The following is a 16,758-nucleotide window of genomic DNA, read 5'->3' as shown; positions in this document are numbered from 1 at the left end:
AAACTTTGCAAGTATAAGGATAGCTAAATTCTGGACTAGGCTGCCAAGAGAGGCTGTGGAATCCCCATCAGAGGTTTTTAAGAAAAGATTAGATGAACATCTGTCAGGCTGGGTCCTGCCTCAGCGCAGGAGGCTGGACTAAATGACCTCTGAAGTCCCTTCCAGCCCTACAGTTCTATGATGATATTGTTTCTTCCTCTGCCATGAAAAGTTTAGAGGCTACTTCAACTGAAGGGAGTGAAGCTAAATCATCATCTTCGTTGCTGATTAATAGCTTGGTAATTCCAATTACAGGAGCAAATCAGTGCAGATTCAAGAAGCCAAAGTAGAAAGGTCTGTATATTCACAATATGGTTAGAGAATAACCGTATAGTGTTTATACAAGTATCTATTATCTGATTGGCTAGTAAAAGACATCTAATTACACCATAATGTTAATCTCTAAGGTGCCACAAGTACTCCTGTTCTTTTTGCGGATACAGACTAACACGGCTGCTACTCTGATACGTGCTATATGAATATTAAGAAATAGACATGAAATAATTATGCAAGTCAGACAAATTAGAGTGCACTGAATTGCAAAACTGCAAAAAACTGTACAGTTATGCACCAAATTGTACAGCGTTCACTGCACTCTGACTGATAAACCCCATTTCAGTGTACCATATAATCAGATCAATAGTTAACAGTAGTCCGCTTGTACCATTCATATTTTGCACCAAAATATATTAAGGAAAGTTTAGAAGTTACCGTAAAAAGGGGTTCATTCTTGTATTAAGATGCTCCTCCTAGGTGTACGCCATTTCTACTCATTCAAGGAGGAAAAGAATAGGGTTCAAACTACACAAGCAAACAAAATACAAGTAGTAGGGGCTGAAGTGATTTTGACTCCTCAGCAGATCTGTGAAGGAGTAGACAGGACAGAGGGACACAAGGAAGCCTTGATCAAAGCAGCATGCTTGGGGAACTGAAATAAATATGGCTGTTGATTTTGCACTTGACCCCAAATGCCATTTAAATGATGCGCCTGGATGACAGACTTTGAAAGACTGGAGTACTCAGACAGTTGAACCCTTTCCTGTCGGAAAAGTAGGCCAAGATCAGTCCCTGCTGATAGAACTCCCACAAGCACAAATGCACCTGGCCCCCTTGTCAATCATTTCCCACTTGCCCTAAACATTTCTGGATTTTAAATACTAGGAAAAAAGACACCCTGTCCAGGAATGAGGTTCAGTTTTGTATGCAAACAAATACTCAACCAAGTCTTTGTTATCCAGTGAACCACTAATGGCATATAACATTTGTAGTCATGCCAGAATATAAGAGGAAGTTACTGTTAGAGCTGGATGAACAATTCACAATAATGTATTTAGGGAATGAAGCCGCCTCCCCCACAAATTACCCACAGACAGATTGTGACTTTTATGAAATAGTTCACTGTTTGAAGGTGTTCAATGAATGTTGTGTGAACAAACTTTAGTCTCTGAGTTGTTCACAAACTTCACTGGAACCTCAAAGTACTCAGTATTAGTGATCAGATAGTCAAGCTATGTGACTGGCCAACTAAATTACATCTTATAGTTTCTGTTTGCTGATTGGCTAGCCTAACCTTTACATTTTTGCCTTTTAAAATAAAAAAGTTAGTTTCACCATGAAATTCATTTGGTTGATTAAATAAATCTCAAGTTTGGAATTTGCTTTCTGTAAACATCTATACCAGTAGAACTCTGCTCAGTTGTTTGCAAAAGTGTGAATAAGAAGGGATGTAAACTTACTGGATGCAAAATTTGCTTTAAAAGTTGCCAAAAATATTTACCAACAATTAAGAGCTTTTTAGTGAGAAAAGAACTGCGGACTCACACCTCACACTAGGCATTTCCAGATACAATTAAACTGAACTTCTCATTTTCAGTCAACACATGCACATTACCCAGTGAGCCCCCAAAACCACTCAACACAAGATTACTGCAAAATCCTAGAGTAATTATTAGAACATTTGGCCTAACTCCAATTAAACTAGCCTTTATGCTTATTTTTATAGGCACAGTCTCTTTGCACTCTGGAATGCAACCCAACACCCAACTCCATTAAACTTGTAAAAAACACCTCTGAAAATGTACAACATGTAACCAATTCAGTAGCCAGTGTTCTATTGTGAGCACTCTTCTTTCCTCCTGTGAGCCCAAGAACATGCCGTTTTTGAAACACTGAACTGTCTCCTATTTTTTTCCTCCAAGAACTTAGATACCAAAATACAAATTTTGATTTCTATGCTTAAAGAGGGACTCACCTTGTATGCAAACACTAAATATGTGAATTTGCCAAGTGGAAGATGTGTTTTAAAAGAAGAAAGAAAAACCGGGACAGTCATTTCTTCCTTCCCAGCTCCTGAATTTCTGTAACAAGTCTGCGCATTTACACTTCCTACTTTGGAAGTAAACATTCTACATGCACTCAGATCTAAATCCTGACTCAGCAGAGAAGCACATAACCATAGGAGTTCCAACTTACTGGAGGCTACACAATGCCTACAAAGGGAATGGTATACACCCAATGTCCTGCAGAGTTGAGCTTTTAGCAGGTGCCATTTGCAGTAGCGAAGAGATGGAATTTCAGGGACGTGCAAGGAGATAGCCTTGGATCTGCAACAACTCTCATCCACCAGCCAAACATCTCCCCTTCAAAGCCCTTTCCCCTCAGAAGAGTATTCTATTTCTCCTCCCTATTCCAGAAAGAACCCTGTAAAAATTCCATTTACTTGGTCCTTTGGCACTGGATTTGTTAATGTCATGCTTTAAATTATGTGCTTACCTAGAAAGACCAGCTAACATGTTATGCAGCAGGCTCTGCTTCCTGCAAAATTAACTTTAAAAAAATACATAAATAGTCCATGTAAGAGAGCCTATTCTCCACAGGCCAATCCCTTCGAGGGTTATAACAGGATTTTTTAACACAGTTGTAAAACTGTAACAAATAAGTAGTTCAGACACAAACCATATATGTTACTTTACCAGAAACTGGTGTTTAAAAACTGATGTTGACAAAGCTGTAGTTAACTGCTGTGTAGGCATAAAAAGCCGCTGAATGGACAATGCTGTTTGGTTGTTTTTTTAACCCCTACAGTTGAATACTGAAATGAGGGAGGAATTTGAATCTACAAATTAATTAGGAAAGACGAAGTCCATTCCTGTTGCCCTGTGAATGGACCCTGCAGGGCCAGGCTCACGCAACAGGCATGAACTGAAGTCTGCAGGCTTTGTTCATCTCTAAGGCCTGGTCCACACTAACCTCCCATTTCGAACCAAGGTACACAAATTCAGCTACGTTAATAATGTAGCTGAATTCGAAGTACCTTAGTTCGAACTTACAGATCCAGACGCGGCAGGCAGGCTCCCCCGTCGATGCCGCGTACTCCTCTCGCCGAGCTGGAGTACCGGCGTCGACAGCGAGCACTTCCGGGATCGATCCCAGAAGATCGATTGCTTACCGCCGGACCCGGAGGTAAGTGTAGACCTACCCTAAGAGTTGTTCTTCAGTAGTCTCACTTTGCTCCCCATGATAGTATGCAAAACGTGAGGTCCTGTATGTTAAAACATACATTACTTCCAGATGTAACAAGGGATTCGGTGTGTTCAAGCTTAAGTCTAAAAAAAAAAAAAAAAAAGAAGTGAAAAGTGTATTTCTCAGGGTTGAGATTTTGTGATGGGAGGGGAAAAGTGGGGGCTGATTTTTCGCTTTTAAAAAATAAACAGGAAATAAACAAAACTCAGCCCACATGAAATTTTAAAAAACTGCAGGAAACAAAATCGTGGGGGTGAAAGTTACATAGTAACAAAATCCAATTGATCTGGAACTGAAATAACATTCTTTGAATTGTTTAGTACATAAAATTATGAAACATCACAAACCAGATAACCAGTCTACTCAACAGTACACTACTTGGCACTTCCTTGAAACAGCTATTGCTTTTATTGGCTATGAATTAAATATTTTAATATAGTAAATGTTCTGCTTTCATCTAAAAGTTTCCACCTTTAATAGGTGGATTAGTAAACTGAGTTTTTTAAGATCAAACAATAAAGTGATAAGTAAAGTTGGTTGAAATATCATTTATCCTTCCTATCCAGCCTACAAAAACAGAAGTTGAACTACCTGTTTGAAAGGTCTTTTTGCTTGGCAGCAAACTTTTCAGCAAAATGTATTTAAGTGTCAGGATTTTCCACCTGGAATGCAAATGTTCCCATACTACTGAAGAAAATGACACATTCCTTTATTTGCCAAAGCAAACAATACGATTAATTATTCTGCGGTAATACTTTATCACCTTAGCCAACAGAATTAGAATTTTGAGAAGCTAAATCTCTTGATGTAACTGCCTCAAAGAATGCATTTTTGAAATGACTGAAAACAGTATGTAATTCAGGTAGCTTTATTCTATACATTTAAAAAAAATAGATTAGACATTTGGTATACAAGTCTGACTTATCTCCAGAAAAAAAAACTGTCCAATCTCCCAAAGTTCAATAAAAATATACAAACTTTTTCCATTCTATACTACCTAAAGTTGAGGTGCTTCAAAAATCCACTCCCTAATGCCAAGCAGGCATCTTTCCTAACTGAACATCTGTGGCAGAATCTAGGGTTTCTTCACAGAGTAAGTTTCTAGCCTTTATAGTTAACAACCTTCCAAACACGAACTGAGGATAAACCAACACTGAGCTTCCCGGCTCTTTGAGCTCTGGTCAAGTGAAAAATTCTCTAAGTTATATCTGTTCTTAAATCTGCACGCAAACAGTGCCAGCACTTCGCCTGCCCTTCATGTTTTCACTTTGCTATAACAGAGTGAAAACTGATCAGGCTAGTTAGTTTTCACTGCTACTGTTGGAAATCCACAGTCAACGCTGAAACTGACAAGAATCAGGTCAATTACACTGTGCTACATCTTGGGAAAGCTGTGAGCTGCAGCAACGGAGGTGCTACTAGCCAGGATGGGCAGGGGAAGCACTGGACCAGCTATTCACTGGGGAGGACCACCCAGAAAAAGGCAGTGAGAACGGTAGATTAGCAGAGTCCCTCCACACACCCTCCTCCTTCTTCAAGGAGCCAAAGGAGGCTTCACATTTTAGTTTTTAAATGCCTGATTATCAGAGACTACAAGTGACAGAGTTCCCTCAAGGAGAGAATTCCTCAAACAGCCCTTTGAAAGGAATCCTTCTCCTCTCCCTGCATCTGGGGGTCACCTTGGCTCCTCCCCTCAACACTATCTGTGACAATGAGTACTACTTGTCTTACTTTAGTCCTCAGCTATCAGGTGACTAGTCAATTCTTCAAGCCCCATATGTGAAAAGGGTGGATGGGTAAGGCGAAGTGAGCAGATGTGGGCAACAGCATGTGTGTAGATATGGGTGGGAGAAGAAAGTGAAAGTGATTTTGGAGGAGAGAGAAACAGTAAAGAATATATAGTGGAGCAGGGAGCACACATATTGTAGGGAAATAAAACACATAAAGGGAGTGGAAAGAGAGGACATAAATACAGAAGGCAATGCAGATAAACCACGATCTATTATAGGATAGAAACGAGAAAGTGGAGTTAAGTCATGGAAGGACTGAACGCATAACAATCAAGAAACATACAATAAGTAACGTTTTTAACAATTAAATAGGAAGTGGATTGAGGATACACTACAATTAAATCTGGTACACAACCCTTTTAATCCATTAAATTACAGGTGCTATGGCTTGGAGAGCATACCTCCCCTTTGGTTCATAGCTTTCATCTTCTATCTATTAAGTAAATTTTTCAAGCACTGCCTTTCATTCAGGGATCAAAAAGCTCTTGAAGGACATTACCCACACATTGCCCCAGTGACAGAGGTATACTATATACATTTTAAAGAGGAAGGAACTAAGACGCAAAAGTAATGGGTCTTTATAAGGCCACTCAAAAAAACCTGTCGCAGAACTGGGCTCAGGACAGGAGTTCTATTTTTGATCCTTGATGTAACCATTAGAATCCACTTCCACTTCCTAATTTATCACTGCTCAAAGATAAATACACATGAAGATTTTGATTAATCCCACACATATCCAAGTTTACAAACCACATTTCCAGCTGCAAGCAGAAACCACAGATGCTCGTGCACATGCTTTGTTTGCAAGCAAGTGACATTTCATGTTTCCGCTAATCCCTGTAGAGTAATTCCATTAACACTCTAAATTTGTACTGTTTATACACCATATCAATGATACTTATTTTGTGGATCATGAAAAGAGATGCCAATCAGACTACATATATCCCACCTTCCATAGAAGCAGATTTGCTTTAAAATGTGTCTTCCTGATACAACAGCAAGATCCAACTATTTACATTGTTGATTCCCACGATGTCTTCTTTTAAAAGTGATGGGATCCAAATCCCATCTTTAGAACACCATGTGAACCTGTGCAAAGGGTTCTGAAACACGTCTGAGGAAGATCAGAAGCAAGCGACGGAATAAAGGATGGCCTAAGTCACAATTAAAAAAAAGGTGCTAAGTACCTCTAGCTAATGTAATTTTACATACCATGGGGTGCAGTTGACATGCACCCGCTACACAACATAATTCTAAACACTTTTTTTAAAAGGAAGATTAAATAGCCCCCCAAGGAGATATTTGTGCAGCATGTACTTACATATATTTCACTGTGGTCAAAGCGCTTTTTGAGGTTATTAATGAATGAATCTTCACTAAGAGGCTCTAAAAGCACCATATCTCCCACTCCAATCATGTTGTCTAGAAGTGACGTCTTCACCTCCATTTTGGCCATTTTCCTCTATTGGGAGAGAAAAAACAATTTGAGCATGATTAATTTGAAAGGGTCCATTTATTCACATATATACGAGCTATCCAGGAGTTTGGCTGAACATCACGCAGGAACATAAATACATCGAGTGTCATTTCTATTAAATGTTTTTCAAAATGTTATATTTTTAATCTAGAAAGGACAGAATTCACAACAATAATTCAAAGCAATGTGGACATAAAACAAAGGCACCCAAAACATAGCCCACAAAGTCCTAAGATGCAGCCCTTGTTTGCTATATATCAAATACTGAGAGGCAATTCAAGGTGACTGAAGATTCCAAAAGGTCAGAACCCAAGATTCCTTTATTTGTTTTCATGGAAGAGAAGCTAGAAACAAATAAATGTTTTGATTTGCAGTTAATTTATATGGATACATTTCAAATTTAGGGCCCAATCCTGAAGTCCCTATGCAAGTGGATTTTCCAGGGACTTAGTGAAACGTTCCCACTTTTAAGAAGTCAATTGTTTTTAAAACTGAAAATCAAGAGCTGAATTGCAACTTATGCATAGAATCCAGACCTTTTCATTAAAATAAAAATATGTTCAATATGTACACAAACCCAACTTTCTATTGATTTTTAGAATGCCCACTGCTTTTTATGGGCTTACTGTCCGTATTCCAATTTGATTCAACTTTTCCCATCTTCACCTTCCCTCCGCTACTCCAAACATTCTTTTAGATTCTTAAAAGTAAAACTACTTAATGAACTTAAGTCAGACAAGAAAGCTATTCTAAATTATACATTGCATTTCCCATATTTTTGGGTTTATTAATAGACTCTTTCCTTAGTATTCACAACATAATAGTCTGGACTGTCTACCATCCAATCACTGTAGAACTATACCTTTACCTTTGTCAAATAATTAATTTTCTTAACAACTCCTTTCAACTGGAATGCAGACACTCAACAATTTACTTCCAACTTCATTTGCTGAAACCAGAGATAATTTCCTGAACAGATCTTTTCAAATCAAACAGAAAATAAACGGCTCCAAAACTATGGGCATGTCTACAAAAAAAGCAAAACCCACAGCTGGCCCATGCCAGCCGACTCAGACTCACAGGGCTTGGGATGCAGGACTGTTTCACTCCATGTGGATTTCCAGGTTCAGGCTGGAGCCTGAGCTCTGGGACCCTTCTACCCCGCAGTCCGAGCCCCACAAGTCCAAGTCAGCTGGCACAGGACAGCCATGGGTTTTTCTTTGCTATGTAGACGTACTCTAAACTTCCCTTAATAGGGACAGGAGAAAATTGAGGACCAGGATCAAGCCAAGGAATTTATACATGTAAACGTTTTTACAACGAAGACTGCATTGTAAATGCTGAACTACAGATAGGTGAACAGCCTTGTGACATCACAAACTCAAATAAATGTTGAGATTACTGTGCCACCATGCAAATTTATAACAGTAAAATAGCCATATTAATGAGCAGTGACCTGTCAATAATAAGTATCTGGGCTGTCATCTTCTGTATATTCCTCCACAATGAATTTTAGTTTTATGTTATTTTTTCTTGTTTTCTTATGAAAACTAGTTTAAATAAAGTTTCTGTAGGGGATTATTAGTTTATACAATCAGTGATAAGCAAACTATTTGCATGTTTACTACTATCACATTTACATGATTTCCCATAAAAATTAATCTGAAACTACTCAGTCCAGACTATCATTTTATCTCCTATTTGCAACTATGACCACCGCATAATTATGCGCTACTTAATTTTTGAGCTGTAGTTCAAATATCCCTCAAATCATCAACCCAGACTCAAGGCATGTTTGATGTTATTCCAAGTTCAACCAAGAAAACTTGCAGCTCTACCGAAGTTAACAGAAGTAATAGTTACAAGATTCCCAACCTTAACCAAACTGGGGAATCTTAGAAATTCACATGGATATGTGAAAGCTGTCTCATAATCATGCTGGACTGTGGTAGACAACTGTTGCTAGGTCAGTCTTGCTAGACAAACAAGAATGGATTTCCTTGCATATTGGAGAAAGCCATTTCATCAAAATCTTGGTTTAGTCCTAAAAAACCTCAGCTCCTGAATTAGTAAAAAAATAAAATAAAAAAATTAAAATGCCCCCCAAAAAGTCATGCCATAGGTATGACTTGGATTTGTACATCTTTTCCACTCATTCCCATCAAACTACTTTTTAGAAACCACTGGTCTGACTTTAAATTGTATATTTACTCTTCATGGGATTTTTTTTTGCAACTAATGTTCAACTATTTTGTATGAGCTGTTCAAAAAAAAAAGTCCTCCTCGAATATGGAATTTATTAAATATTGAGTCAGTACCAAAAAAAGTTCAGCTAGCACAAAACCCTAATATGGTCAACTGTAACCTAAAATTTAAGCCTAGCCAGTAGAGCTCATTTACCACTCTGAAATTACAAACCACCTACCATGCTAAACACATCATTGCTATGGAATTTCAAGACCAGGAGTACACAAGCCATTAAGCCTATTCATATACTGCTCAACTAAGGCCTGGTCTACACTACGGGTTTAGGTCGACTTTAGCAGCGTTAAACCGAATTAAGCCTGGACACGTCCACACAACGAGGCCCTTTCTTTCGACTTAAAGGGCCCTTTAAACCGGTTTCTTTACACCACCTCCGACGAGGGGATTAGCGATAAAACCGGCCTTTGCGGGTCGGAATTGGGGTAGTGTGGACGGAATTCGATGTTATTGGCCTCCGGGAGCTATCCCACAGTGCTTCATTGTGACCGCTCTGGACAGCGCTCTCAACTCAGATGCACTGACCAGGTAGACAGGAAAAGACCCGCGAAGGTTTGAATTTAATTTCCTGTTTGCCCAGCGTGGAGAGCACAGGTGACCACGCAGAGCTCATCAGCACAGGTAGCCGTCATGGAGTCCTCCCAGGATCGCAAAAGAGCTCCAGCATGGACCGAACGGGAGGTACGAGATCTGCTCGCCATATGGGGAGATGAAGCAGTGATAGCTGAACTCCGTAGCAGTAAAAGAAATGGAAAAGTATTAGAAAAGATCTCCAAGGCCATGAAGGACCGAGGCCATAACAGGGACACACAGCAGTGCCGCGTGAAAATTAAGGAGCTAAGGCAAAGCCTACCACAAAGCCAGAGAAGCAAACGGAAGGTCCGGGGCAGAGCCGCAAACTTGCCGCTACTACGCGGAGCTGCATGCGATCCTAGGGGGTGCAGCCACCACTACCCCAACCGTGTGCTATGACTCTCTCACTGGAGAAACACACAGGGAAGACGGTTCGGGGAACGAGGAAGATGACGATGGAGGTACTGTAGGTAGCTCACAGCAGCAAGGAAGCGGAGAAACCGGTTTCCCCAACAGCCAGGATCTGTTTGTTACCCTGGACCTGGAACCAGTAACCTCCGAACTCACCCAAGACCCTCAGGGCACACAGGAGACCTCTGGTGAGTGTACCTTTGTAAATATTTGTAAACATTACACATGGTTTAAAAGCAAGCGTGTTTAATGATTAATTTGCCCTGGCAATCGCGGCCAGTACATCTACTGGAAAAGTCTGTTAACGTGTATGGGGATGGAGCGGAAATCCTCCAGGGACATCTCCAGAAAGCTCTCCTTTATGTACTCCCAAAGCCTTTGCAAAAGGTTTCTGGGGAGGGCTGCCTTATCCCGTCCGCCATGGTAGGACACTTTACCACGCCAGGCCAGTAGCACGTAGTCTGGAATCATTGCATAACAAAGCATGGCAGCGTATGGTCCCGGTGTTTGCTGGCATGCAGACAATATCCATTCCTTGTCTCTCTTTGTTATCCTCAGGAGAGTGATATCATTCACGGTCACCTGGTTGAAATGGGGTGATTTTATTAAGGGGACATTCAGAGGCGCCCGTTCCTGCTCTTCTGAACAGAAATGTTCCCCGCTGTTAACCATGCGGTGGAGGGGAGGGGTGAAGTGATCATCCCAGAGAATCGTGTGTGTGTGTGTGGGGGGGGGGGGGGTTTACTTGTGTTTGTGCCGCATGTTAACCGGGAAACTGCAGCCCCCTCCTTTTACATTGAAACCCCATTTTAAATGGACAACCCAATTCATCCTTGAGATGGGAAATGCGCTGCTGTTTGCAACCTTTCCCGCATGTTAAGAAGGTTAAATAAGCCAAAACACTGTGGCCTACGATGGCTGCCTGCAAGCCGAAATATGCGACCTTGTAATGAAAGAGTGTACCCATTGTTCCCTAAAATGTGTCTTTTTTAACCACCTCTCCCTTCTCCTCCACCAGCTGCAAATGTTTCTCCTTCGCAGAGGCTCGTGAACATTAGAAAGAGAAAACGTAAGACGAGGGACGAGATGTTCACGGAGCTGCAGATGTCCTCCCACGCTGATAGAGCACAGCAGAATGCGTGGAGGCAGTCAATGTCGGAGATGAGAAAAGTCCAACATGAACGAGAGGAGAGGTGGCGGGCTGAAGACGATAGGTGGCGTCAGCTTGCAGACAGACGGCAAGAGGCAATGCTCCGTCTGCTGGAGCATCAAAGTGATATGCTCGAGCGTATGGTTGAGTTGCAGGAAAGGCAGCAGGAGCAGAGACCGCCGCTACAGCCCCTGTGTAACCAACAGCCCTCCTCCCCAAGTTCCATAGCCTCGTCACCCAGACGCCCAAGAACACGGTGGGGGGGCCTCCGTCCACCCAGTCACTCCACCCCAGATGATCGCCCAAGCATCAGAAGGCTGGGCTTCAATAAGAGTTAAAGTTTTAAAATGCAGTGTGTCCTTTTCCATCCCTCCTCCCCCACCCATCCCTGCTACCTTGGCAATTATCCCCCTACCTCTGTAAGGAACTAATAAAGAATGCATGAATGTGAAAAAACAATGACTTTATTGCCTCTGCAAGCGGGAGGGGAGGGGAGGGTGGGGTGGGGTGGTTGGTTTACAGGGAAGTAGAGTGAACCGGGTCGGGGGGGGGGTTGGAGGGTTCATCAAGGAGAAACAAACAGAAGTTTCACACAGTAGCCTGGCCAGTCACAAAACTCGTTTTCAAAGCTTCTCTGATGCGCACCGCGCCCTGCTGTGCTCCTCTAACCGCCCTGGTGTCTGGCTGCGCGTAATCAGCGGCCAGGCGAGTTGCCTCAACCTCCCACCCCGCCATAAATGTCTCCCCCTTACTCTCACAGATATTGTGGAGCGCACAGCAAGCAGCAATAACAATGGGGATATTCTTTTCGCTGAGGTCTGAGCGAGTCAGTAAGCTGCGCCAGCGCGCTTTTAAACGTCCAAATGCACATTCCACCACCATTCGGCACTTGCTCAGCCTGTAGTTGAACAGGTCCTGACTCCTGTCCAGGCTGCCTGTGTATGGCTTCATGAGCCATGGCATTAAGGGGTAGGCTGGGTCCCCAAGGATCACGATAGGCATTTCAACATCCCCAATGGTCACTTTCTGGTCCGGGAAGAAAGTCCCTTCCTCCAGCTTTCGAAACAGAGCAGAGTTCCTGAAGACGCGAGCATCATGTACCTTTCCCGGCCATCCCACGTTGATGTTGGTGAAACGTCCCTTGTGATCCACCAGGGCTTGCAGCAGCATTGAAAAGTACCCCTTGCGGTTTATGTAGTCGGTGGCTTGGTGCTCCGGTGACAAGATAGGGATATGGGTTCCGTCTATGGCCCCGCCACAGTTTGGGAATCCCATTTCAGCAAAACCATCCACTATTGACTGCACGTTGCCCAGAGTCACTACCCTTGCTATCACCAGGTCTTTCATTGCCCTGGCAAATTGGATCACAGCAGCCCCCACAGTAGATTTGCCCACTCCAAATTGATTCCCGACTGACCGGTAGCTGTCTGGCGTTGCAAGCTTCCACAGGGCTATTGCCACTCGCTTCTCAACTGTGAGGGCTGCTCTCATCTTGGTATCCTGGCGTTTCAGGGCAGGGGAAAGCAAGTCACAAAGTTCCATGAAAGTGCCCTTACGCATGCGAAAGTTTCGCAGCCACTGGGAATCGTCCCATACCTGCAGCACGATGCGGTCCCACCAGTCTGTGCTTGTTTCCCGGGCCCAGAATCGGCGTTCCACGGTATCAACCTGCCCCAGTAACACCATGATTTCCACATTGCTGGGGCCTGTGCCTTGTGAGAGGTCTATGGCCATGTCAATTTCCTCATCACTCTCGTCGCCGCGCTGCAATCGCCTCCTCGCCTGGTCCGGGTTTCGCCTTGGCATGTTCTGGCTCTGCATGTACTCCAGGACAATGCGCGTGGTGTTCATAGTGCTCATAATTGCCGCGGTGATCTGAGCGGGCTCCATGATCCCAGTGCTAGCTATGGCGCCTGGTCAGAAAAAAGGCGCGAAAGTAGTATCTGATGGACCAGGAGAAGGAGGGCGGGAGGGAGGGAGGGCCGAGTGACGACATGGCGTACAGGTACAGGAACAGGGAGAAACACAAACAACTGTCACACAGAATGGTCCCCCCAAAGATTAAACTGGAAACCCTGGGCTTAGCAGGCCGTTGATTTCACGGAGGAAGGGGAAGCAAATGAACACAGAACAAATCTATTTTTTACATCTTAAGGTGGCAGCCGACGCTGCAGCATGAGTGACAGCCATACCAGTATGACGATGACGGGTACCAATCATAATATGCCATCATCTGCCAAAAGGCAAGGGGCTGCTGCTGTGTAGCAATGCAGCCCCACGTCTGCCAGCCCCACGTCCGCCAGCACCCAGCATCGCCCTCGGCCTCTTCTGGGTGCTTAGCAGACAATATTGGGCAATTGGCAGAAAATAGTATATTATGACTGGTAACCGTCATCATCGAAACAGTAGCATGTCTGCCCAGGTGGCCATGATTGACAGCCATACCAGTACGACGACGACGGGTACCAGTCATAATATACCATCGCCTGCAAGGGGCTGGTGCAATGCAGCACTACGGCTGCCAGCCCCACGGCTATCACTCATGCTACACCGTCTACCGCCAAAAGGCAGTTAGCAGCTGCTGCTGTGTAGCAATGCAGTCCCACGTCTGCCGGCACCCAGAGGACATATGGTGATGGTGAGCTCAGCTGTGCTGAGCGGGCTCCATGTTGTCTGCACAGGTAACCCAGGTAACCCAGATAAAAAGGCGCGAATCTATTGTCTGCCGTTGCTGTGACGGGGGAGGGAGGGGCCTGACGACATGTACCCAGAACCGCCCGCGACACTGTTTTGCATCATCCGGGCATTGGGATCTCAACCCAGAATTCCAAGGGGCGGCAGAGACTGCGGGAACTGTGGGATAGCTGTGGGATAGCTACCCATAGTGCAATGCTCCGGAAGTCGACGCTAGCCTCGTACTGTGGACGCGGTCTGCCGACTAGAGCACCTAGAGCATTTTATTGTGTGGACATACACAATCGGCTGTATACAACCGATTTCAATAAAACCGGCTTCTATAAATTCGAACTAATTTCGTAGTGTAGACATACCCTAAGAGGCACTTACAAAAGGGTTGCACCAAGTCACCATTCCCAGGATTCAAAGTAAGAACAGTGCATGACTTACAGAGATCAGTCTACTGACAGTATTTGAGAAAGGAGTTCACAAGGTTTATTCAATTCTAAGACTTTTTTGCAGTAATCTAGCACCATAGTATCATTGGTCATTTCTATCAGCTTTAGAACAGGAAGATATTACTGACCTCGATAGTAAAACTGGGATAATTTGCTGGCTACACAGCGTGATTCAACAATTCTTTTCTAAATCAATTTCAGTAATTTAAAGGACATTTTTGAAGGCCAAACGTTTGGCTTACATTGAAATTGGTATGATCCAAAAATATTCTACAATCCAAATGGTTTAAGCCACCATTTTGGGATCCTATCTGCGAGTCTTACTCTGGCACAGTTGTTACAATGGAGAATTTAAGCAAGCTTGCAGGATGGATTTAGTTTAGAAAGAGGACAGAGAAGAAGCAACTGGAAAAGGATTTTCAGTATACAGATATTGTTAAGAAGAACCAACAATAATGCAAAACACACATTAAACAATTAGACTTATGCTAATAGAATAATTAAGAATAGAATAGAATAGAATAATGGGGAAGAGGCATTAAAATAGAATCGTTAAGGTTTGTAAGGCAGTTTGAAAGTGCACGGTGCCAAGTATTATTATTGCTAAAGAAAGAGTCAACACTATATATCAGTAGAAAACGAAAAGTCCTATGTTGCACTGGTAAGGGAATAAATTTCAGCCAAGACATTCATAGATGGATCTCTAAACTTTGGAGCGCAAATCCATGTCAGGCCTCTAATTAAATGTTTTAAAGGTGCTGAGCACCCAGCAGCTCCGATCGACCTGTAATAGAGCTATTGTGTTCTCAAAGTCACCCAACTTCCTAAATAGAGACTTATTTTTGAAAGTCTTTGCCCTTCAACTATAAAGCAATGGTACGCTTCTGGAATGGATTTGGTAAAATTAATGTTGCCAAGCTTAAAAATGAAACCGAACTGCCAGCATTAGCCAGTGCTGTGTATTGCACTTATAAAAACAAAACAAGCAAGTTGGTTAAATGTCAGATGTGTTAATTATGTTTTGCTTTTTTATATAAACACAAAAATGACTTTTGCTTTGGTTATTTCTCTATACAAATTACTGACCTGAGAAAGATTCAAAGAGGTACTGAAACTGTGTAATATTAAGACCGTAGAAAAGCTTAGTAAAAATGGCAAACCCCAGATTTACCTAACCCATTTACAGCTGTATCAAGCTCGTTTGGATACACTGTATGAAACAGAGTTGTGTAAAGTTTACAGTTGTAAATTATTAAATTTTAGTATAACAAGAAGTTGGCTCAGAAAAACAAACACTTAAACTCTGCTGATCAGATTTTTCCCCAAATATTTTCTGAACTCTCCCACGCCCACTTGCTAGTTCCCTCCCCTATTAATCTTCCTCATCATCCCCAGAGTATACTCCATCTCCATCCTACACCACCATCCCTGTTCTCTTCCTATTCAGTGGCCAACTTCCTCCTTCATCACTCTTCCTCCTGGCCCTGTTCCCACTTAACTTGCATAGATTTCAATTAATTTTACATTATAAAAAAGGATGTTCAATTGTCCAGAATCTTGTCTATGTTAGATAAAAACACACTGCAACAAGCCAAGAAAAACCTTGGGCTTGCAATACTAGTTCAGTGTTTTGTGTCCACACGCTCCAATGCCTGGGATAACTGTATTCATGTCCAGCTGGAACACTACAGTCAACAATGATTCTCTTCTGTCCCCACGCAGTCTACGTACGAAGCCACAAAGCTCTGCAGACTAGCACTGGCTTCTACTGCCCCTATCTAATGACAACTCTTCTATGTTCAACTTACTCTCTACTCCCTTTATGCTCTCTTATAGACCACTCTTATTAGATCAGAGTCTTCCCTTCCATTGCAATAAATTCCATTTGCTTGGTCAATACAGATGTATTTATTCCCTGAACCCTAATTTGAGTATTAGCACAGATTTTCACTTAAAAATAAAAACATAAGAACGGCCATGCTGGGTCAGACCAAAGGTCCATCTAGCCTAGGGTTACCATTCGTCCAGATTCCCCCGGACATGTCTGGCTTTTTTTCAGTTAAAAATAGCGTCCGGGGGGAATCTGTCAATGTCCGGACTTCCCCCACCCCCCATGCAGAGCGTGCGGGGCTTACAGGGCAGCCGGCCGGATGGTGCCACTCGCACGGGCTCCGGCAGCCAGAGCCTTTCCTCCACTTCCCCCCTCCTCTCCCCTGAAACTTGAGACCACTCCCCTCCTCTCCCTCCCTCCCCCCGCCCTGCATTCACAGATCGCGGGCCGGCCGTCAGTCTGGAGCTCCGACCCTGCTCCCCTCCCCCGCTGCCGAGCACGCTGCTCTGCAGCACAGTAAGGGGGCCGGGGGTCAGAGAAGCGGCGGGGAGGTTCTGGGGGGGGGGGGG

At 43.1% G+C, this 16,758-nt stretch overlaps 1 protein-coding gene across 4 annotated transcripts in view; it reads right to left on the bottom strand.

Moving 5' to 3' along the window:
* MYO1B (myosin IB) overlaps positions 1-16,758 on the bottom strand; it is a 199,827-nt gene that overhangs the window by 161,272 nt on the left and 21,797 nt on the right. For all 4 annotated transcript variants that reach the window (XM_034785198.1, XM_034785200.1, XM_034785199.1 and 1 more), the window contains exon 2: positions 6,673-6,813. In XM_034785198.1, coding sequence (XP_034641089.1) covers positions 6,673-6,807 — 135 coding nt within the window. In that variant the 5' untranslated portion in view covers positions 6,808-6,813. The remainder of the gene's footprint in view (positions 1-6,672; positions 6,814-16,758) is intronic.

The sequence above is a fragment of the Trachemys scripta genome, chromosome 11 (assembly GCF_013100865.1).
Source record: "Trachemys scripta elegans isolate TJP31775 chromosome 11, CAS_Tse_1.0, whole genome shotgun sequence".
Classification (NCBI taxonomy): domain Eukaryota; kingdom Metazoa; phylum Chordata; order Testudines; family Emydidae; genus Trachemys; species Trachemys scripta.
Note: the sequence above shows the minus strand (reverse complement) of the source record. Positions and strands in the feature narration are given on the sequence as shown.